At 49.0% G+C, this 22,870-nt stretch overlaps 1 protein-coding gene across 1 annotated transcript in view; it reads right to left on the bottom strand.

Moving 5' to 3' along the window:
- Positions 1 to 19,746, bottom strand: part of TYRO3 (TYRO3 protein tyrosine kinase) — a 40,199-nt gene extending 20,453 nt beyond the window's left edge. The window contains exons 1-6 of the mRNA XM_074149467.1: positions 19,659 to 19,746; positions 15,934 to 16,117; positions 13,545 to 13,645; positions 9,340 to 9,510; positions 6,555 to 6,641; positions 2,339 to 2,454 (exon numbers count right to left, since the gene is read on the bottom strand). Coding sequence (XP_074005568.1) covers positions 2,339 to 2,454; positions 6,555 to 6,641; positions 9,340 to 9,510; positions 13,545 to 13,645; positions 15,934 to 16,117; positions 19,659 to 19,746 — 747 coding nt within the window. The remainder of the gene's footprint in view (positions 1 to 2,338; positions 2,455 to 6,554; positions 6,642 to 9,339; positions 9,511 to 13,544; positions 13,646 to 15,933; positions 16,118 to 19,658) is intronic.
- Between the last annotated feature and the right edge of the window lie 3,124 nt (positions 19,747 to 22,870).

Genomic DNA, 22,870 nt, shown 5'->3' with positions numbered 1-22,870 from the left:
ATGGTGGACACCGGTGGCTTGGTTCAACTAAACTGTTTGAAATTAAACTGAAAAGAAACTTTTTACCACTCCTGCAACCCTTTTTTTTTTTTTTTGTTTCGGGTTTTTTTTTTTTTTTCCAGATCTGAACTTTTAAGCAACTTGAATGTTAATTTAAATCTGATACTACTGTGTGCTTTTAATGCACGGAGAGGTTTAATGTTCCTGCTTTTGTACTGACAATAGCAGAAATCACTGCAAAGCTCTCAGGATCAGCCTATCTTTCTTCTCAAGAGCATATGAAATAGCAAAGCTGGGAGTAAAAGCAAGGCGTACTGACAAAAGTGAAACACTCATATGGACTTTATATTTTTTATACAGCAGTCTCTCTCCCTTTCTCCCTGCCCTTCTCCTCATTCTCACACACACTTTTGGCCCACCGATTTATTTGGCTAATAAAAAGGAAGAATCTCAAGTTTCCCTCGCAGAAAAGCATATTGTTGTCATTATCAGTGTCATCCAAAGCAGGGAAAAAACAAGCAGACTTTTGTGTAAAACCCTATCGATTTGATGATGTGTTTCTGTTCAACAGTCTGAAGAGTCAGTGCTCTTACATCTGCCGCCTTTATGCCCTGGAACATGGCTTATGTTAACAGTCAGTGAACACAATGATTCCCAAACCCTGTCCCCAGAAGCAACCTGCCTGTCTGAACATGGTGCTCTGGGGGCACCCGTTGCAATTCCCTAGTGCCAGAAAAGCACAGCCAAGTTTCAATCCCCCTTCCCTTTCTGGGAGGCTCCAAGCAGAAGTGCAATCGTGGGGAGCCAGGAGCACGTGCATTTTCACGTGGAAATATGGGTCAACATCTCTCCCAAAATCTCTCAATCTGGGAGACTGGGGAAGCGCAGCTTTCTGTCCGTGGAGGGTTATTGCCAAGTTACCCTGCTCCCAGATCCAACTGCAGGAACTCCGTCCTCCCCAAACAGAACAGAAAAGGCTTAGAAAAGGGGCAAGAGACTGCTGAGCGGACAGAAACGGAGCTGCTCTGATTCAGCCTCTTTTCCACATGTCCCATCCCCCCCACCCCTGCCCCTGCCAAAAGCGAGAGGGGGAACTCAAAACCCAGGGTGATTAGCATTGCAGCCCGAGAGCCAGAGAGAAGAGGCTGTTCCAACTGGAGATAACTCACATTGTAAAACAGCGGAAGAAAACCATTTTCAACTGCGAACAAGAACAGAAGCAGCAACAAAACTCAAGAGACCGGCGCCAGCTACACTCAGGCATTCTTTCTGCCAGTGAGTTAAAACAAGATGATGGTTTCTTTTACTTATGAAAGGGAAAAAACATCAGCGCATGAAATCTCTGGTTTTCTCCCCAAGTAAAAAGAGGACTGCAAGTAAATTAGCTAGGCTGCTTCCAGCATACCTTGTGTTTATAATCCTCCTCTACATAGTTGGCAACACCCCACAGAAATTCCACTCCTGCTCACATCGCTGCTGTAATCAGGTAGGGGCCCAATATTCACACCTGGCAGATAAATCCATGGGGAATGTGCCTACCTGTGTTTCCATGGTCTGCTTCAGGAATCACCATTTCTTTTTGACACTCGGTTACCAGCTGTTTGATCTGATTCTACAGCTAAGTGTGCAAAGCTAGAAACCTAATTCTGGCACATACCGCTGTTCCCAGGAACCTAAAGAAGCAGCCCAGTTTTTCAGAGATGTTGAGTACTCAGCACCCGGTAGAGTTAAAGGGTATTATCACCCTTGATTTTCTGGGCAGAATTGGTCTTTGACAATGAAAAACCAATCAAGATATAGAGGCAGGGCTTAAAGTTATACCGAAATGTGCAAATAGGTCTGACTTTGTATCCAGTATGTCCAGATGCCAGCACTTCTTCTGGCACTGCAAAGCACAGGGCTGAGGTGCCATGGGAGTCACGGGCCACTGCGCTGCACTGGAACAAGTTACCGTGGGCCAGCTGCCCCACGACAGCAGGACAGGCGAGCACCCTGCGGCCACCCAAGGGGGCACTTCCCACAGAGCAACGTGTGCCTCATATCTGCTCCAAAGTACAACCCTGCACGGAGCAACCGATGTGATAACCTGTCGGGAAGGAGAATGGGGCCAGTCTCAAGTTCTCAAAAACTCACGCTCAGAACTGGCCCTGCTGTTGGGCACCTATTTATGCCCTGAGTCGCACCCTGTTTTTAAGTTTCCATGTTTTAAAACTGCGGAGTAAGAATTCGAACACTGCTACAAAGCAGTTAGGAGAGCAAAAGACAGTCCAAGCGGTGTCGTGGCTGAGGGGAGTCCCACTCTTCATGCAGGACAGGGGACAATCCAAAGGGGCCATACCTGAAGAGTGCAAGAATGGAGGGGTGCACGGCCATCAAATCCTGGCACCCAGACCACGCTGGCATTGCTGCTGGTGACTTGGCTTACAGTTACATTGAGAGGCGGGAGAGGCATGGCTACAAAGGAAACAAAGAGACCTTTCAGTGCAAACAGAACCGAGCAGGTATTCACATGGAAATGGCAGAGGTTTGAGGTTAGAAATTATGCAATGAAATCACTAACAGAAATGGTACAATATCACATCTTTAGAGAATGTCCCTGGCTGTTGTGAATGAAACTATTATTTTAACATTCAACAAGCTATTAGCACCCATTCTTTAATAACCCAGCATACTTGCTTGATGCACACAGGCAGCGGTTGATCTCTTTGGCAGCAATGCCAGTCTGTGATGTTTACACCTTTGCTACTCAGCCCTCTTCCCTGCCCCCTCCATTGAAAGGAATGACCCAGCCCTTCGCACACAACTGCTTGTGAACCTACATTGTGAACCAAATCAGGGCTTTAAAATGCCTCTCCCGGTTCTCAGTCCAGCCCCCGAAACCAGCGACGGGTGGTTTGCTGTAGTAATCCCAATACCCTGCAGCTGGACTTGCAGTAGACCGCTTGGTGCTCTGAAAGCGCTGCCTTCAGGTATCCATTAGAAACCCTTCCTGAAACACCCTGGGATGGAGCCTGGACTGAAAACTGTGCCTCCCTCAGGCTTGGGATGAATAAACTCAGAAAGCACTGTTTTATAGAGGAGCAATTACAGGCAAAGGGAGTACCTATTACGTGGCTGATAACACATTACAAGTTAAAGCCAGAGCCAGGAACAAAATAGGATTCCCGGACTGGCCATTTAATCAGATGTTTGTGCTTCCTACCTCCACAGAAGAGCACCAGAGCGCTGCCCCTCTGCTCCCCCTCTGACCAGGCACCTCCATCACTGCAGGGGCCTCTACTATGTTGTCACATTAACCTGAGCTCTTTGGCTTCATTTTAGGATCCTCAATGCTTCCCTTTGCCTTTTCTTCCCACTGTAATTCCACACAGTTACTTCCTATTCTTCCCAATATACCCCTCACCATCTCTTTTTCACTCCCGAGCCTCTGTTTTTGTTTAGGCATCTCACTCCTGAAAAAATTACCAGCTTAATGAATACTAATCTCTCCCCTGACCTTTTGCTCATTTAAGAAAAACGCTACACTGCTGCCATGAGTAATACCTTTCCTGCAGCACCTCAACAGACTGTACCCTTGGGAGTACTCTTAAAAACACCACAGGGTCCTCAGGACAAGGCCCTACCTAAAGACTGAATTTTCTGCCTTTCCTGAGCTGTATCCAGTGGAAAAGTAATGGCAAACCAGTATTCCTTCAGCTGCATCTTCTACCCTGCTAGAGAGCACCCTTTATCTCTCACTGCACTGAGGACAACCAAAATACCACCTTCAGCATCTCCAAAGGGCCATCTTGCAGGAGAACGGCTAAGACCAAAGCCCCCTCCCAACTGTCTACAGAAGGCCTAGAGGAGAGGATGGGGCAGGGAATAGATGGTACCACAGATTAACTTTATAAAGCCTTTGTTGTCTGGTTAACTAGTTACCAGCATTCAGGGCAGGGGGTTGCCATGTAGATAAGAACAGTACGCGTGGGTGGGAGGTGGGGCAGCAGAGCACAGGGCTGGGATGGAAGGTGGGCAACGAGTTCTTTGCCTTTCAGCAAAAGTTAACTTAGACTTTTCCGTGTCTTGGTTTCTTCCCGTTTTGATTCAAGTTTGTAAGCTCTTTTGGGGGAAAAAAGCTGGCTTTCACTGCTTACTTAGGTATCAAACATCACCCTTAACTCAAGCCTTTTGTAAACACGCTCGTTCCTTTTGGGCTTGGCAACATGCAGCTTTCAACACCGGATGGCAGGCCCAAAAGAGGTATAAGCTATACCACCAGTAAGAATAAATAATCAACTGCTAACACATCCACTCTGTAGTGGAGACAAACCGCTGGAGAGGCCCGGCTTGGCCAGCACCTTCCCCTAACTCTGCAATCTGTAGAAGGGGCAGATGCATTTCCCCATCACGCATTGGGGGGGAAAAAAAAACCACAACCTCTGGGTGGCTGTTTCCTGTTGTGCTCCGAAACACGGGATACGGCCATAGAAATCTTAGCTGCATACACGAAGGAGAGCAAAGCCAGCCTGGAAACAGGACCTGGAGTGTTAACATAATGAGAGTTAACTTCCTCCGTGCTGGAAGAGTGGCTGGAACAGCGGGGCTTTGTACACGGCGGGGGACTGGGCCCTACAATAACAGTAATCTTCTGCTTGGGGTACACCCAGCACATTGTGGGCACTAGAGAGAATAGATAATGAACAACAGCAGCAGCAAATAGGAAGAAATGTTAACAGTTTGTAAACATCCTAGCAAAAATATTTGCCTCTGGAAACACAGAAGAAACAAATTGTTTAATATATTGTAGAAAGTCTTGAGAATCCTCATTAGCAGATGGATCTGTGTAAGAGAGGAAGGCCCTAATCATGCGTGTATGGACAACTACTCCCAACAGTAATTTCACTGAATTCTACATGTTCATAGAACAAGGACTGAGTAAACATTATCTGGGCCTATTGCTTTTCCTGCTGATGCCCTTGTTAGGAGCTCTGCTTCAGTTTCAACAAGGGCTGAACTAGATCTTCAAAACTTTTGCTCCTTAGAAGAGCCTCATCACTTCCTTAAGTTTATAACTACTCTTTTAGATGTATCTTTGAGGTATTACAGTTAGAACTTTTACGACTACAGCACTGGACTTGCTCTTTACAACCCATTTTTTTATCTCTAGGACATGCCACATACCGGTGCAACATTTGCCAAATCACTTAAGCTTGCTCTTCCTCAGCTCTAAAGAGTGTGTGTGTGCGTGCACAAGTCTGTGATGGTGATACATCCCTCCCAAATAGGTTGTGTGGATGCATTAGCTGATGATTGACCCCTACGGAGCATTTTTGGCTAAATGTAGTTGCTGGGAAATGCAAGAATTCTGTGACCTTTACCCTGTTATCTTATTAACGGTTAAAAAAAAATATTAAATCTGTGTTAGCATTAAAAAAAAAAGTTTGTGCATACTAAATGTTATTTCAAATTACGGCTTGACGAGATTTTTTTAAAGCATAATAGCTCTGTGAACCAAATTCTACCCCAGCATAGAGATATCCATAGAAAATTTATACCACAATAACTAATTCCCCTGTGTAGACAAGCCTTTAAGGCAACAACTCCAAACGTTTTTAAATTAAGTTATAAATCTTACTAGTCCTGCATACTGCATTCTTGGCATAGCAGTAACCACAATGTCCTGAAGAAAAACACACTGTAAGAGCGGTAGATCTACAGCTGGATTTTAAAGTACCCTTTCATGAATATTAGCTAATACAACTGTGAGTTCTGATACAGACATAAACGCTTGCTCTTTTTTGCGCTGAGCAATAAGCTACCACTTGGAACAAACGATTTTTGTGACATGCCTCTCCTGGAACTGATAATCATGTCATTTAATGCACGACTGAAAATTCAAATGCAGAAGCGTCTCAACATGAAGAGGAGGGGAAGAACTGATTGCTCTGATTATCCCTGTTTCAGTCACCTGAAGGAACAGAGGAAACATGACATCAACTTAGGGACTTCCAAATGGCAACTGGTCATGCAAAGGCTAGGAATTATTTGTTTTGAATGAGTTTTTAAAGAGCAAAGAATTAAAATAAATAAAATCCATAAAAACAATGTGAATGAGCAGACTTTACTGGCCACTGGTGATCGCCTTCCTTGTCTTTTTTCAGCATCTCATATGATGCCAATAGAAGCACGCAGAAGTAATGGCCTCTTTAGCTCTAACAAGACCCATCTATCTCCAAGAAGGAAAGATTTCCCCAGCTGTAGATGTATAGCCAGTTACACCTCTCACAGACAATTTGACTGCTCTGACTCTCTCTTTTTCAAGGAAATACTGTTATTTGACATCACGTTTCCACTCCTGAATCAGATGTGGTTTATTTTCAACAACCTGGGATACAGCCCTGCATAGCAAGCGGGAACTGCTGTTAGAGCACAAAGCATTATTTCAACTACTGAGAGCTCCAGCGGGTCTGGTTCTTGGCAGCTTTGAGACAACCCCTTGCATTAAGGAGCCCTACTTTCCCTCCCCAGAGAGCAAACCCGAGTCTCTTGCCCATTGTTTTGCACTCTCTCACCTTTAATTTGAACAGTGGCTGTCCGAGATGAAGACAATCCCTTTACGTTGTGAGCTTCGCAGGAGAAAACTGTGCTTTGATTAATACCTGGAGATCAGCCAAGAAAAGGAAAGGAAACACAAACAGCTATATAATCCAGCTTCAACCTTCAGCAGAATTTCAATTATGTGTGACATCCAGCTCAAGCTGTACAGGCAATTGGAAGGTTGAGCTGGGTGCCAATCAAAGGCACGTGGATTTCAATGTAATTAACGTGCTAAACACATTTTTAATGGAGAGAGTGTGGCAATGTAGAAAAGCTTCCACGGGAGCTTCAGAAAGCACTGAAAAAGAAGGATGAATCTGGCAGAACAGCAGCTCACAGTGCTCAGTTAGTAGATGTCCACTTCTCACTTTCTGCTGAGCGTCTTTGGAGCAAGGATGGTGCTGAACCGTGTGCTTACCCAACGCCCAATGCTCTGGACCTCAGCCGGCCACCTGAGCAACAACCATCTTCCAACTGGCCACGAACCCAGGCAAACTTCCAACCAGACACTGCAAATTTCAAGCTAATGCCCACCTGTCCCTCACCTTGCATCAGACTTCTGAAGACACACAAAGGAAGTGCAAGTCAAATGCTACTGCATCAGCACTGATGCTCTTTCCAGGGGTGATACAATGCAGATGAGAATTATGCTCCCTGTCTTCTGTGAGCATCCATCCCACAGGGCCTGAACATGGCATCATACTGATGTCCAGAGGCTCCAAGATTCATATAGGTATTGCCAGTTAATCAGAATTGAGACAGATCTGCAAAGCTGCCTGAAGAAGCATGTCCAGCATATGTTTTCTCTCGACTTGGCCCTCAATTGCCTTATAGGGCACTATCTGAGAAAAGTTAAGGATTGGCACACTCTGGGCATACAGTTTAGGATGGAAAAAGACTGCTTGCGCAGCGTTTGCCTTTTGATTCATCTCCCAAGCCTTAGATTAACAACACTGCGAAGAAATTGTAGTGGAAGAGAGGAGGGACCGCTATAAAACGAAAGAGCAAACTATTTTAGCTTCTTCCACTCACCCTAGTAAGCCAGAGGACAATGCTGCCAGCAGGCAGAAGGCCAGGCAGCAGAGCAGCACCTGACGTAGTAGGCACGTCCCAAAGACAGAACCAAACACAGCCCTGCCCTGAGGAAAACACAAAACACACCACAAACCACGATCTCCTTACTCTATAGCACCGTTGCCAGCACCGCTTTCCAAATACAACAATCTTTTTACCAAACCAACTGCTTGCTGAACCTTCTAAATGTTTGCTTTCTAGCCAGTACTTCATTATTATTATTATTTTCTTCAAAATTTGATACTCTCTTTAGGCATCAATGCTTGTTTTCTTGCCAACCATCTTTTTTGACATACTTTGGCAATCTGACCATGCAGCTTGTGTCCTGCTACGTTTTTTCCAATCGCAAAGACAAGTTCTGCCCAAAGGACATCCGAAAGAACACTGAAAGGGGCAAAGAAAGGTGCTGGTGACAAATATATACAATAGCAATTCATTTGGAGCATCACTAGGAGCAGCGGCACTTCTTCAGCCCCCCATGCCACTGCCCCACAATGACAGAAGTTTTGCGAGGCACCATGGGATGAGTTCAGCGGAAGAAGGGAGACTTATTTTTTTATTGTCTTTCCCCTCTCAACTATCAATCTTTTCAGTTTTCATTTCAACAGGCAGATTATATCATAAGGGAGCAGTTTTCATTTCCAACTTGGAACAGCATTGAGTGGCTACGTAAGAGAGGGAGCAGATGATAAAACCATTGCAAATCACAAAACAGGTTTTGATTTACATATAAATTAGGTTCTAAAGGTTTCATAGGACTGGATATCTCAAAGAATGGCCAAAGATGTACAGAAAGAAACTCTCCCTGGGTGTAACTGTATTAACACTGCTGAAGAGGCCCCAGAGACAACTCCAAGTTGTAAAACCTTTTCTTTCTAAATAGCTAGCTCAACTTCGGCTCAGGGCTGCTGTGAATAATAAAATAGCAGCAAAGAGAAGATGTAACACAAAGCTGTTGGCAACTAACTAGCACAAAGCTACCTTTAGGTAGATACAAGGATAGCTGCAGTCAGGTCCTGGTAGGGATACATCACGCCTTCCCTGAAAGTGGGTTGAAGAGAGACCTGAATATCTACTGGCTCCTGAGCTATTCAGCTGACCCTGTTGTGGGGCAAACCTTGGTCTCTGATATCAACCAGCCCCCTTCAGCACCAACACAACCACTCTAGAAGTGTCAAACAATTACATGAGGTGGTTAGGTTTCAACGATAAAAGCATCCAGCAAGCCCGCAAGAAGAAAGAGGGGGGGAAGAGAGCGGAAAGCAGTGCGTGACATGGCTGTGCAATGAAGGAGGAGGTGGCATCTGTTACACGTGAACGCTTGGAGATTTCCAAGCCAAATGTCACCAACAGAGTCACTTAATATAAACATGAATGCCCTCCACGAGGTGGAACAAAAGAGGCACCCAATGCATCATCTGCCCTGTAGCATCTTTACCGCAGTGCCAGCCGCACCCAAGCTCTGAAGAGGCTGCACACCTCAAGCCAGCAGAAAATACACAGAGCAACGATCATCCCTCAAGATGATCTGGCTTTCTATGTGATCACGATCTCTCAGCCCTCAATGTACAGGCAAAGACCATTCTCACACTATGTGGCTACCCAGTGCCGCTAGGCATCATCAGAAGAGAGCTCTCCTCCTCTTCTGATGCTCAAAGTGCTCCCCTGCATCGGCAGCAGCCTTACCTGACACATTTAAGATGGAGGGGGAGATGTCTGGAAGCCCCACTCTAGAGTCTCCCATCCACCAGACAATTGTCACTGGTTCAGGGGGACCAACAGCAGCACAGGCCATATGAAATGGGGCATTAGGGGACACGGACACATCCTCAGGTTCCACAGTAAAGTACGGCACACCTAGAAAAGCAACAGACAAGTGATAATAACTGGAGAGACTCCTCCTCTCTTGTTTATTTCCACTAATACCAGTGCCCAACACTGGACACCCACCTGCCCTGCCTCTAATCCGACTCCCTCCAAGCCCTTCACAAGAACCAAGGTCAGATACGCTGGATCACCTCAGAGCATGAATGTCTACATAATCCCACTAGAAGTAGTCAGAGAGAAAAGAGTGTTTGCTTCCCAAAACGCCTTTGAAAAATCACTTTCAGTAAGTCTCCTTCAAGATTCCCCTGTGAAGTCACTTTTAGTGGCTGTATTTGCTCAGTTTTTCAGCTGGAGAGATTGGAGTTTAAAGAGGCAACAGTCAATAACTTTAGCGGTGGCAGACACCACTTTAAAAGATACCTAATCCATCTGTAGATACTTCTTGCTATGCATTAAAAACCGGTGAACATGTTGAACTAGCAGCTGTAACAAACCCATGAATGAGGAAAGAATCCCCCAAGTGAGAGACTGGGATCGTCGACAATGCTCTCTCTACAGCTTAATTGACACAAGCCGCCTTCCAGCACACTCCGACACCACGAGAACCAGGCTGCCTTGGAGTTAGGGCTAATTTGTTTCAGAGCTAAAGGCTATCCGAGAACACAGCTCTCCTGATAACTCTCTGTTCCCCAGTATGGAAAGACTCCTGCTTGGTACCACAGGCCTTAGATCAGGTCCGCAGAGAGCAAAACACAGCTGCAATACTCACTACATCAGGTCATCTCTAAGTGGCAACAGCTAAGCGTAACTCAACACAAGACATGGTTCCTCTTGTGGGCAATACCAAAACTCTTGTGGTTTCAGTACTCCAAACCAGTCATACCAAATCCACCAGCACCAGAACAGCTGGTGTGCGCTTCTGGTGGCTGGTGGAAGAACTGAAGGTCCAGAGAAACACTGAGTTCCCCTTTATATTCAGAACTTTGGGGGTCAAGCGTAACTGCTACCAACTCATCTACACCAAAAGTAGGTATTCTCAGCTGGAAAAAAGCGTCTTCTGGGAACTGCTGATCTGCTGCCCCACAGAAACAGAGGAACCAACAACACTGTGCATTCACATGCTTAAGTTACCCTGTCTGTCTGTCCCTGGCCTCAGCAGCTGTCATCAGCTGGTGTGGCAGATGCTGAGCACCTCCAACAGCAGCAATTAACGTAGGTGCCTAAATAGAGATTTAGAAGTCTAAGGCTTGGCATTTCCCCTACACTCCAGCTGGAAGGGGTGTCCTCAGTCTTTCACTGACCCTTCAGTCACTGTTTGTGTCTTTCAGGTGGCAGTTTCCTTGTGCCTTCCTCGCTTCCTTGCCACTCTGTTTAGAGTGGCAAGTAAATGAACAAACTAAAACAGGTCTAAAAATAGGTCACTTCAGGAATGATGGTGCAATCTGTACAAAGGCTAATGCTCAGGACAGGTATATCCATCATCATGACTCACTGCTGGTTTTTGCTTACATGTTTTACTTCATTTTTTTTATTGCAGTCATACATAAACAATAAAAGTGAACAAACTTTCCACATACCAGCTGTGACACCTCTGCCTGCTTTTCCCTCCTTCTCCAAGGAAGATTAGAAGGGGAAATACCATTGTTTCTTCTACCTGTGAGCAGGATCCCTTCCTCCTGTCCCTCTGCCATGGCACCTGAGGTAACCTTTCAGGAGGATCTTGCCCAGCTTGGCAGGTTTTCTCACTTCAAGAGCAGCTAGCCAGATTAGACAAGACCACAATTAAAACCTCTCATCCTTCAGGGAGTATAGCTGACTCACCCAGCTCAGGAACTTGCACTGCCCCCGTACATATGTTACCTGGATACCTCACTGTCTGCGACACGTTTAGCCTCCTAGTTCCTGCTACAAGAGGCGGCTGCCGGCACCCCCCTTCCACAGATGCACCATGGAGGCACGGAGCAGCCAAAAGCCAGGAAATCGGTGGCAAAGCAAGGAAATTAGCCTGCCTCTTCCCTGTTCCAGCATCCAGTCTACAGTTCAGCTTTTAGACAGTGTTAATTAAGGGGGTCATGTCCATACAGGCACGGCTGAGGCTCTGACTGTAGCCACAACAGGGGCTAGCAGCCCCAGGAACAGCCGCAGAGCCAGAAATTATGGTGTAATTTCAGAGGGAAAGTTCTGTAAGAAACATAATCCATGTTTTTCAGGTGGTCACTCTCCACAGTGTGCCTCTTCGATTACCTCTCTGGGCATCAAACACTATCATGTTCTCAGTAGGGCCGGAGTCTGGTTTCTAAACCAGAAAACAGTTCCCAAATAATTCTGGTTTTGTAAATTCTAAGAAGTACTTCATAAAATCAAACATTTTAGCTGTATTACAAAGACAGTTTAAATAGCATCACTACAAATTCTGCCTGATACAGACTGGCTAAGTGGGTCTCAAGGCAGATACTCGACAGCATAGAAATCCATTCGAGCTCACTTCAGTCGTCCACACTTGTGTGGCACAGTGAAGGGTACCAGCACCCACCAAAGGCTGCAAATGATCAGAGTAAAGATCCTCTCTCAGTCAAAGAGGACACGGTTGTTATCAAAATACAGCAACCACTTTTAGACAAAGCTGGTACACCCAGAGGAGAAATACATACAGCGGTAACAGTGACAGTGGGACGGATAGGCTTTTGCATCCCCCAGTGTTTTCTTTTGCTAACAGCTAACACATTTTTAAAAATCCACCCCTTATCATTACTTGTTATTTTTTAATTTTTTCCACTAACTCCCTTTTCACATGATTACACACTCAGTTCAAGTTTAACTAGCTTCTGCTGTACTTGCTTTTTTCCAGCTTCCGCTGTTAGCTTTGGCCTTCGTTCTCAACACTCCCCCTTACCGAGCTGCAGCTGGGGTTTGCGACTTCGGTATTTCTTGCCTGTGCTATCCAGAAGGGCTCCTTTGTTTTTCAGATGGCTTAGCACACTGAGCTACCCAATCACTCCTAATGCACCCACCACGCAAACGCAGCCACCTCTGGAGAGGGCCATGGTAATTGGAATAGAAATAGAAACCCTGCACAATAGAGAGCATTTTAAGCTGTAAACAACGTTCTCCAGTTGATACTGCACCTGAAAATTTAGGTGGACAAAAGCCTGGGATTTATGGAAGGCAGCAAGTAAGCGCTCCTCCTCCCATGAGAACCGTTATGAACATTTTTCCATGTCTCTGAGCAAGTCCTTTGCTGTAGAACACCCAGACCACACCACCTCCCACCACACTCTCCCCACCCCTCGTCTTTAAGACTGTTGATTCAGCTCTGGCCTAAAACGTTACCAATTACATCCAAAAAGCCACTTCTTGCTGCAAATGCACTGTTCCTGTCAACTTCCTTGCTGAATATTAAGCCATCCTATGGCTACTAGCTTCCAAGGATCTAACATAATCATGGCTCAAGGAAAATGAAACTAGAGACAGTAAGAAGCCACCAATCCATGCTGGCATGGGAGACTTTTGGGCAACCATGTATTTCTTTATCAGACAAGACCCGGCAGAACAGTGCCACGTGGAACGGTCACAGCTATGAAGCACTGACGTACAGCACTTCTCCCAAAACTCAGAATTGGGATAAAACTGTACCTTGCTCTCAAAGACCTGTTTGGCTGATACACAGAACCAGGCTGTGACCCTGCTTTGAGAAGCGGGTTGGACTACATGATCCCCATGGATCCCTTTCAACATGAACCATTCCATCATTCGACAAATTATTTGGAGACCAAAGCAACAACTGATTGAGGGGCTGGAAAGAAATGTGTGAGCATAAAAGGATCTTCCACTTGTTTCCTAATGTGCCAAAATAAAACTAGGATGTAATAAACTGACAGCTCCTCTTCTCGAAGCTACTCTCCTACCATTTCTTACTCCTGCTCTGTAGTGATCTCACTGCAGTGAGCAGCAATAGTTCAGAGCCAAGAAGCCTGTCACTGGAGCAATCTGCTCTCACCACTTCCACCTAGAGCATATTGGTGGGTCAGCCCTGAAAGGAAACCAGCACTACTACTACTCCTTACCTTCCACTATGAGCCACACTTGCTGTGATTCTTCCTTCTTCCCCCCGTTCTCAACCTGGCACCAGTACTTCCCAGAATCTGTCCGCTCGACGGATTTCAAGCTGAAAAAAGTCAAAAGCCATATGGATATTTTACGTGGATAAAGCATGTTTTTGCCCCCAAAGGACCCTCCAGCGTTTGGCAAACCAGATGCATAGATAACACCCAGGAGGAGAACAGCTAGCCAGCACAAAGCGTGGCAAAACAGCAGAGACGGGAGGTTCCTCTCTCAAGCGGTTGGAGGGAATCCTCAGCAGAGCAGCCTTCCTCTGAAACGTTATCACAGAAAACCCATCATTTGCGTCCTTTGAGGATAGGAAGGGGTCGGTCATCTTGATCCTGAATCGTGGCTCTAGCTAGCCTTCAAGAGAGACGGCTTGGCCTACGATGTCTGAGCTAGCAGGAAACTCCAGATCACAAACCTCCAATGACCCCGACTGCTTTGCCTCAGGTAGGTGACAGGACTGGTGACAGGCTCATACAGGAACAGATGAGTCAGAAAAGGCAGCCCCTCGCCCCAACTGCACTCAGTGTTATTCTCATCCTAAGAGCGCCTCACACTGCAAAATTCCCTGGGCCTCTCAATTTGTGATTTCAAGGGGTTATGCTGCCCTACTCCTGCATAGGACCTCACCCTACAAACTCTCCTGTGTCCTCCCTTGCTCAGCAACAGCTCCCCTTTCTGAGAAGATGCATCCAAGCAGGGGAAGGCAGCCACGGGGACTGAGCAGCATTCAAATCACAGGCCTCCAGTTCAGGGGAGAACTTCTGCCCCTTGCTCCACTGCTGGAAACCTGCGGCACCCTCACTGCCGTTAGCGACACAAGGCTGGCGTGGTGAGCAAGGACAGAATTTGGTCCCCAAGCGACAAGGTCTCAGCTACTGAAGGCACCAGTGTGACTCTGAGCATCTGTCAATGTACAAATGCTGATTGCCCCCCCTGCGGGATGTGCAGCCATGCATCTGCTGCCACGCAGGGGTCCTCCGCAGACCTGACGCCCGCCTTCCTGACGCTAGCAGTCCGTCTTGGGGATGGGGAAGAACGTCTCATGAAGGAAGACAGAAAAGGGGGAGTCTCTGCTAAAGTGCACAAAGTGGACCCACTACAGCCTGATTTTTCAGAGCTGCACCTTCAAATGGCATCAGCTGTCCTGCCCATCCAGCCGCATGTTCTGAAACGCAGGGATCGCAGAAAGTCACACAGTGGGTGGCAGAAATGACCACTTTAGGAGAAGAAAGGAAAAAGGAGAAAAAGATACAGGTACATCTAGATTTAGCACCCTATACTTAGCCCTGGAGCTGCAGAAAGTTCTCAGTGAAGGAAGACAAGAGGTCAGAAAGGAGATCAGACAGAGACTGTGAGGGGCAAAGAGAGTTAACCAGGGGAACTGGGGGAAAGTAAACGGTATAATTTCAAGACAAACTGTTTCCACAACGTAATGTTACGCAGTAGTTTTACTGGGAACAGGTTTTTTTCCTGTCAAAATGTTTATTACAGACAAGCTTTATCACAGAGACTTTTGGCTGCTGGAGAACCTGTGCAACATAAATCCAAGAAACCTGACAGGAGATGAAGCTGGAGCTCAGGGAAGAGTGATTCTCAGTCAGTGAACAGTTTTGAGGCCTCACGGTGATGGCACGCTTGCCTGTACAAGCTCCCTTTACGCACAGAAAAAGCCAGAGCAGAACCTTGAGTCTTGTTTAACTCGATACTTCCAGAATTAGCTGACATCCCCCCTCCTGCTGAAATAAAGGCAGAGAGCTGCTTTGCAGAAGAGAGTTCTTGTGCCTCTGAGTGGGGCAGGACTGCTATCATGCAGTGTAAATGCATTAGGAAAGTCTCTGCAAAATGACTCGGGGAGGGTTCAGGTGACGAACACTCTTCCCCAAAGAAAGGAAGGGGATGTAGCCTTGGGAGTTTCATTTCAATTAACAACCCTCACCCCTCTAGACAGGCTGACAGCTCAAGAGAAAGTAAGAGAAGAAAATGAGTATGAGAGAGAAAACCTACTCACATTAAGTCAGACCTTAGTTTTCCTGCTTCACGGCAGAACAAGATGAACAAACAAGGCAAGAACATCCTTTCACCTTGAAGTCACATCTCAAGCATCACAAGCATTAGCAAAGCACCAGTCACCACAGTAGTCAGGAAGCCAATATGGTTCTAGTGCATAAAATCTCAGCCCTCGGTGGCTTCAGTTCCGCTCTCAGTTATGCCCTTGCCATGTGCTGAACTGCAGACCCAAGGACCCTGCCCCACCGAGGGCACTACAGTTGCATAGATATAGCTGACAGCAGAAAACTGTGCAATAGTTTCCGCGATACTCTTCCTTCTCTGCATCTGTTGTACCTGAGGAAGCCGATCCAGTGTTCTTCATCTACTGGAATGTACACCTGGTCTACGCTTTGCACCACTTCTCCGTCCTTGATCCACAACATCTCGGGATCTTCCATTCCCTCGAGGCTGCAATTTAGTTTGACGGGTTGACCCTGGGACACCTTTAATTTGATTGGAGATCCTGTAAATTTCATACCTAAAAAAAAAATACTACTCCGCCCCACCCCCAGAAGAAGGGGGGTTGGAGTACAGCAAATTACTCTAGGTTGGTGGTCTGGAATTACATACCCTACCAGCACACGCTGCAGAGGGGTCTGTTAGTCTCGGCACTGCTCTACTGTCTGCTAAGCAATAGTCAAAGGCAAGCACTGAAAGCGCAATTGCTGGAGAAAAGTGGTGGGTCAGTCCATACAGGGGGCTTTTGTCAACTCAGGTAACAGCAGGGTGAGCATCTGCAGAGCAGTGCCCAGGCAGAAACGACGGAAGCTTCGTCGTGCCAGTGATCCAGCTCTGCTAAGCGTGTTCGCTCAACACGGCACCACACCTCCCTCTTTTCCCCAGGCTTGAATTTCAGCTACGGTGTTCCTGTGCTGCTAAGAAATCATCGTGCTTGCTCCATTGTATGCATTTGTAAAGAGCCGGGATACGAGAAAGAATCAATTACGTCTCGTTATTCAGCGTACACTGTTCCTGTGCGTTACAGAAAGCTTCTCTGCAATTTGCAAAACCCATGAAAGCAAAACCCTATTCCCCAGCATACCTCGCCGAGGAGGAGAACTGTTTACAGAACAGATATTTCTGTCGTGCGACGTGGGCGGCTCAAACCAGCCTTCCCTGACCCTTCAGTCCAGTCAAAGGACCACGTTATACTCAGAGCTATGTAGTTGAGACCCCAAAGCAGCAGGGCCAGAGTCAGTGGAGCTGCTCAGGTTTACATTGACACAGAAGTGATCAGAATTTGGCCCGGAGCACTGTTACATGTGTGGGTGGATGGGGAGTGTTTCCCTCAAGCAGAAGCGAATATATGGAATGTGTTACCATGAGAAAACACGGAAGCCAACTACATAAGCGCATTTAAGGAAGAAAGGCATATAAAGGAGGAACCAGAGGATCAAAGGAGACCGTGGGAAAGCAAGAAGGTGGGAAATAAATGTAAAGCTAGCTTTGTTAGGGAGAGTGGCCATTTCCTATGCAGTGGCACAGGACTGACAGACCAGAACAGGTCTAGCCTAGTTCAATATTATGCCCTGGCAGTGGCCTTCACTTCCTTCAGAAACAAATGACTCCACATCACTCTGCTGCCCTTGCAAGGCCATGTATCACCAATACATTACAACTTCACCCAGTTCACCAGCTGGTCAGCTTCTCACAGGATGCCTTGTTAGCCTACAGAGCCAGACAGAAAAATGCCACTTGTGAAACCCAGAGCACTGCTAAGTAAGCAGCCCTGCTGCTCTCAAACTCTGTTACAGCCTGACCGGTGATCAAATACTTCCCTTCTTGCCAACACACCACCACCCTCCCACAGCCATGAGGGCATCGGCTCAAAGGGCAGCGCAACAGCAGAGTTACTCGCAGCGTGGCTGTAACAGCTGGAAGAAGAGGGAAGCCAGCACTGTGGGACCTGCCGGCGCTCTGCCACCGGCAGCTGGCACCCAGCAGTGCACCAGTGGTCCAGGAGTGATCCCAGAACACAGGCAGAAGGACTTTATTTCTCTCCTTAATGAGATCCCCCAGCCTGTTACCAGCTGGTTTCCCACACTCAGTCTTTTGCCTTTCTATCTCTGCTGTTATTAATTTAGCAAATTCACAGAGAGCATTGAAAAACTGCTAAGATGATCATTTTAGTTTAGTTGCTACAGCTCGTTTGCCGGGCTAAGGATTTAATCACTTTGGGTGAGGATGACCTAACCTCGCATTACTTAACTCATCTGTAACACAAATTACATGTCCCAGTGCATGCCAGAAAGAATCCTCCCTTTCACCACTAACAATATTGGAATAAAACATGAAAGCTTCACAGCAGCTCTCCCTGTGTTAGAGGAAACTGATGTAGCCAGGCTGCTGAACACACGCGCAAACTGACAGACACTTTCACTACAGGTGCCCTCCTGGAAAAGCAAACTACTCAGCCCTCCTCAGACTGCCCTGCTGAAAGAATTAGCTACAAATTAAACAAAGAAGTGTTGTTAGAGACCCTTGATGGTTTTCAGTTCCCATACAAGTTAATGATGTAGGAAATTAATATCCAGTACAAGTGTTCAGCCCGAGTTGTAATTCTCCACATCGCCCAAGTATAATCCCTCTGTCAAGATCAAATGAAATGAAGAAATACAGATCATGAGTTTTTAATAAATTCACAGTTTTTTGACAGAAGTCCGATTTTAGCTGCAGCATCTCTTCCTGCAGGTACCAGGAAGAAGCACATAGGAGGCCAATATGGATTTTAATTTCCACCTATACCTCCTTCTACTCTCCCACTCACGATTTCTCATCTGATAACATTCTTGCCAGCGCATGAAATAATCTCATCCAAACAGGCTCCTCCAAGCCTACCTGTAAGAGCTGCAGGAGTTGAAATGTATAGCTAGGAAGCAAAAATACATTAAATTTCTTATCAACCAGTTGTCAGACAAAGTTGACAGCAAACAAACACACTAGCTGTCAAAATACATGACATACTTGTTTGCTGTTTTTTTGTTTGTTTGGGGGCTTTTTTGTTTTTTTGTTTTTTTTTTTAAACTTGCCAGCTTTGAATGATTCCTAGGCACAGCGGTACGCTCTTTGTGAAGTTATTTTGGGAGTGGAGAGAGAGAGAAAGGTGTCTACCAATGCACGCCAAGAGGAAGGTTTTTCCCTCTTCGGACTCCTCTGGACCCTGATCTAGCGACCTCCCCTCTGCCACAGCCCCCCCCCCAGCCCCGTGTCACTGCACGCACATCACTCCACGGACAGCGCGGAGCCCCCCGCTCCCGGGGAAGCTGGCGGGAAGCTCCCCCGCGGCGCCCAGCGGCTCTCACACGCCGCCTCTCCCTGCCGACTCGGGGGTGAAACTTCGGAAAATGAGTTCAGGAGGGGAAAAAAAAAAACAAACAAAAAAAAACCACACACCAAAGAAACCCAAACCCAACAAAAGCCCCTCAGGAATGCGTGAGCGCCCGGCTTTCCTCGGCGGCAATCCGCGCCAGGCAAATACCAGGGCAATGCCTCCGCAAACAACGAGGAGGATTATTTGGGCTGCGACTTACTACTCCCGTACTTGCGGGCGGGAGCCCCCCCCACAGCCCGGGCTCCCCGCCGCCTCCCCAGCGGCGTGTATCTGGCCCGGCCGCTGGACCCACGGAGGCGGCGGAGCCCCCCGGCGCCCCACCGCCAACGGAGAGGGACGGGGGGCCCAAAACGGCCCCCTCCCCCCGACCCCCACCTGTGGCTGCCCGAGGCCCCGCGGCCGCCACACCGGGCAGACCCCGCAACCCCGGTCCCCCAGCCGCTGCCCGGCGGGAGCCGACACCTGTAGAGCCGGCGCGGCCGGGGCTGCCCGCGGGGGGACTCGGCCGGCGGAGGGGCAGCTTCCCCCCTTAGGGCCCGGCGGCGGGAGCCGTGCCCCGCAGCCCCTCCCGCCGCGCCCAGGGGGGTCTCTGGGGGCACTGCCCGCCCTGCCGCCCCCGGCCCTCAGCCGCGGCGAGCGGCAGCGGCCGCCCTCCCCGCCCCGCCGGCGGGCTGTCCGCCCCTCTCACCTGCCACGCCGGCGACGTCCCGGAGCGCCGCAGCCCACAGTCCCAGCAAGAGGAGCCGCGGGATCGCCATGCTCCGCTTCAGCTCCATCGCTCCCGCACCAACATCCTCCCCCCCCAGCTCCCGGCGCCGCGGGGGGCTCCCACCGCCCGCGCAGGCGGCGGCGGCGACAGCGGCTAAGGCAGCCCCGCGTCGCCCCCCGCCACCGGACTCCCCCGGGAGGCTACGGGGACGTTCAAACTTCTGGCTGCAGCTCCGTCCCGGGCGAGAGGCGGGGGGCCACGGAGCGGTCGGCAGGGTCGGGTCGGGTCCGGTGCGATGCGGGCGCCGCCGCCAGGCGGTCTCCCCCTGCCGGCGCCGCTCGGCGGCTCCTCAGCCCCGGTCTGTCCGCCCGCCCGTCCCTCCGTCCGTCCCTCCGTCCGTCCCTCCTCAGCCGCCGCCTTCTCCTCCAGGAAATGGCGCTCTCGGGCGGTCACCGCGCGCCGTGCTCCCCCTCTGACATCACGCTCATGAATATGCATGAGCCGGGCGCCCGCCGCCCCCGGAGCGGCGAATCACCCCGCCCGCCGCCCCATCCCCTCGCTCCGCCGCGCCGGTACGGGACCGGGGGCGCGGACGCCTCCCCGCCCCGCGGCATGCCCGGGGATCGGACCCCTCCGGAGGGCGGGCCGGGGCGGGGAGGGGGCGGCTCCCCCCCGGGGGGGGGGTGTGTGCTGCTCCACGGGGCGGCCTGGTTTCCAGAGCGCCGGCGGCGGGTGACCCACATCGACGGGAGCTGCCGGGGCACCGGGCGGGGAGGGGGAAACCAGGTCGCTTATTCCCCTACCTACATATGGAGGCAGGAGGCCCTCCAGCCCACTCTGGGGAGGAGGGCTTGGGGCCACCACCGGGGCTCAGCCCCCCCCCAGACCAAGGCTCTGCCGGGATGAGCAGCACCCCTGGCCCCATCATCTTCCCTGGCCAGACCTCTCCAGTTCCTTGCCTCGGCTGCGCTCCCCTCGCCAGTCAAACTTCGGCTTCTGGGATGCCGGACAACCTTGTGCCGGTGCCCGATCTGTAGAGGAGCAACCAGCAACGGGAGGAGATGTGCCCGCGCCCTTCAAGTAGGATCTGCTCGGCCTTGCCCTCCTTTCTCTTCCCCTTTAGTGGAAAAGTAGGGAGAGGACTGAGGAAGGAGATCTCTGCTGCCACAGAGTTAGCAGCGCGGTGTGGAAAAAGTCACCGACACACCATTTCTCAAAAAAGTCTGGTGATGCCTTTTTGTAGGAGTTACGGTGAGAATCTGGGTTGAAAGGCACCATAAGGAGCAAAATCACTACAGCACGATGCAGCTTTCAGCTCTGCCACAGCCATGGGTGTGCAACACTTGCCCAGCGGCTCCAGCAATACTCTGGAAACCTGGCTAAACGGAGGAGTGCCGGGAAACAGCGTTTTCCCCATTAGTGGGATGGAGAAACTGAGGCACGAAAAGCTCACATACTTCCCTCCCAAGCTCTGATCTTCCCCCCTCCCCAAGCCATTTGCTTTTCTGATAGGAATTCCTAGGGGACTGGAGCAATGCCAAGAAGAATTAATGACTGGAATGGAAATGTCACTCCCTCCCCGGTGCCTCTCGCCACATCGAGGCGGCCGGGAGGAGACACCATCCACCCGAGAGCTTGCGGGAAGCCTGGGTGCTCTTGGGGACAGGAAATCGTGACATGCCTCTCGCTGGGATCAGGATGACGACCCTTGGGCTGAGAGCTTCTGCGCCGGTGCTTGCAAAAAGCTTCACGCGCACTTGCTGTCGCTGCTCTCTCTCTCCCCCGTGTATCCATATATACCCATCTCTCCCAGTGCGTGGCATGTTTCTGCACTTACTCATGGCGGTAGCGCCTTCCAGAAAGTAGCTACTTCTGCAGATTTTAGTTGTCTCATGAGAAAAAAAAAAAAAAAAAGGCCATTAGAATAGAGCTGTGTTTCTACAGCGTTTTCCTTCTAAGGATTTCTTCCAGCCTTACAATTACAGAGGCTTGCAATGCTTTCCTGACCCCATGGGTTCAGGAAAAGCTCCAGTGTCGAAGCAGGAGAGAGGAGGCACAGGCAAGTGTTGTGACTTGGCCAAGCCCATCTGGAGAGGCAGTGGCTGAGAGAGGCTTGACTCCAAGCTGCGTTCCCAGAGCATGCCTCTACCTCGACACGCGTGTTGTGCTTCGTCCAAATGTTATACACGATGCTCCCAGAGGCTTTGGGAACGGGAAGAAGGAGGGGAAAGGAGCTTTCATCTGCAAAGAGGAGTACGGGATCGGAAGTTGTTGTAGCACAGCCCAGACTTTGAGACTCTGTTGTAGAGGCCAGACTCTGAGAGCAAAGATCTGCTGGAAGCAGAAGACAAAAGGGAATTTTCCCCAGCAGGGAATCTGGCTTCAGCTCTTCCAAGAAGGGCTTTCTGTCAACAGTGATAGGCAGGAAGAGCCATACGAAAATTGGACTGAAATCTTGCAGACGTTGCCAGTTGGAGTGCAAACTGCTGTGGGAAAACTTACGGAGGAGTGCAATGTTACCATGCAGAAATCAAAGGAACTGGTGATTCTGTAATGCTTTTAGGAACCAAAGACAAATAAAGTCTCCTGGCCATTCATGCCACTGAATTAAGCAATGTGGCTTTGTTCTACAGGCCGTGACACCACTGACAGTGCTCACTGCTCACACGCACGGGATACAGCACAGCGGCTTATAAGTAAGCCAGTGCCTTCCTGGCTCACGTCCTTTCCTTACTTCTTCTGTTGCGATAGTGTGTTGTCACATCTCACTGGACTTGCTGGGTGGTGTAGGCGTGTTCTAGAAAATGCTTGAAGAGCTCAATAATAATCAAGAGGTGAATTCCCAGTGCTGGGAAGAGGAGGGAGAAGGAAAGGAAGGAAAAAGGAAGAAAAGAAGAAAGGGAGGTAGGAGGGGGAGAGAGAAGGCAGGAGTGACAGAATTATTTGCTGGACTTCCTCATCTTCCTCTGCTCTTCAGCCTCTTCTAATTATTGAGACCCAACAGGACAAGGATGGGTTATCCCAGTGAGAAAGCACCCAAAACCACTCCTTTCTGCATGAGAAGCCATAGGCTTAAAAGTTCAGCAAAAGCTGCTGGTGCATGCCACTGCTGTATTGTTGAAGTCTGCAATTGGATACAAAATCCCCACGTTACATACAAAGCATTTTCTATACAGCTGCCTGATTTGCGC

Source organism: Numenius arquata, chromosome 6 (assembly GCF_964106895.1).
Source record: "Numenius arquata chromosome 6, bNumArq3.hap1.1, whole genome shotgun sequence".
Lineage (NCBI taxonomy): Eukaryota > Metazoa > Chordata > Aves > Charadriiformes > Scolopacidae > Numenius > Numenius arquata.
This window is presented reverse-complemented; position numbering and strand designations above follow the sequence as displayed.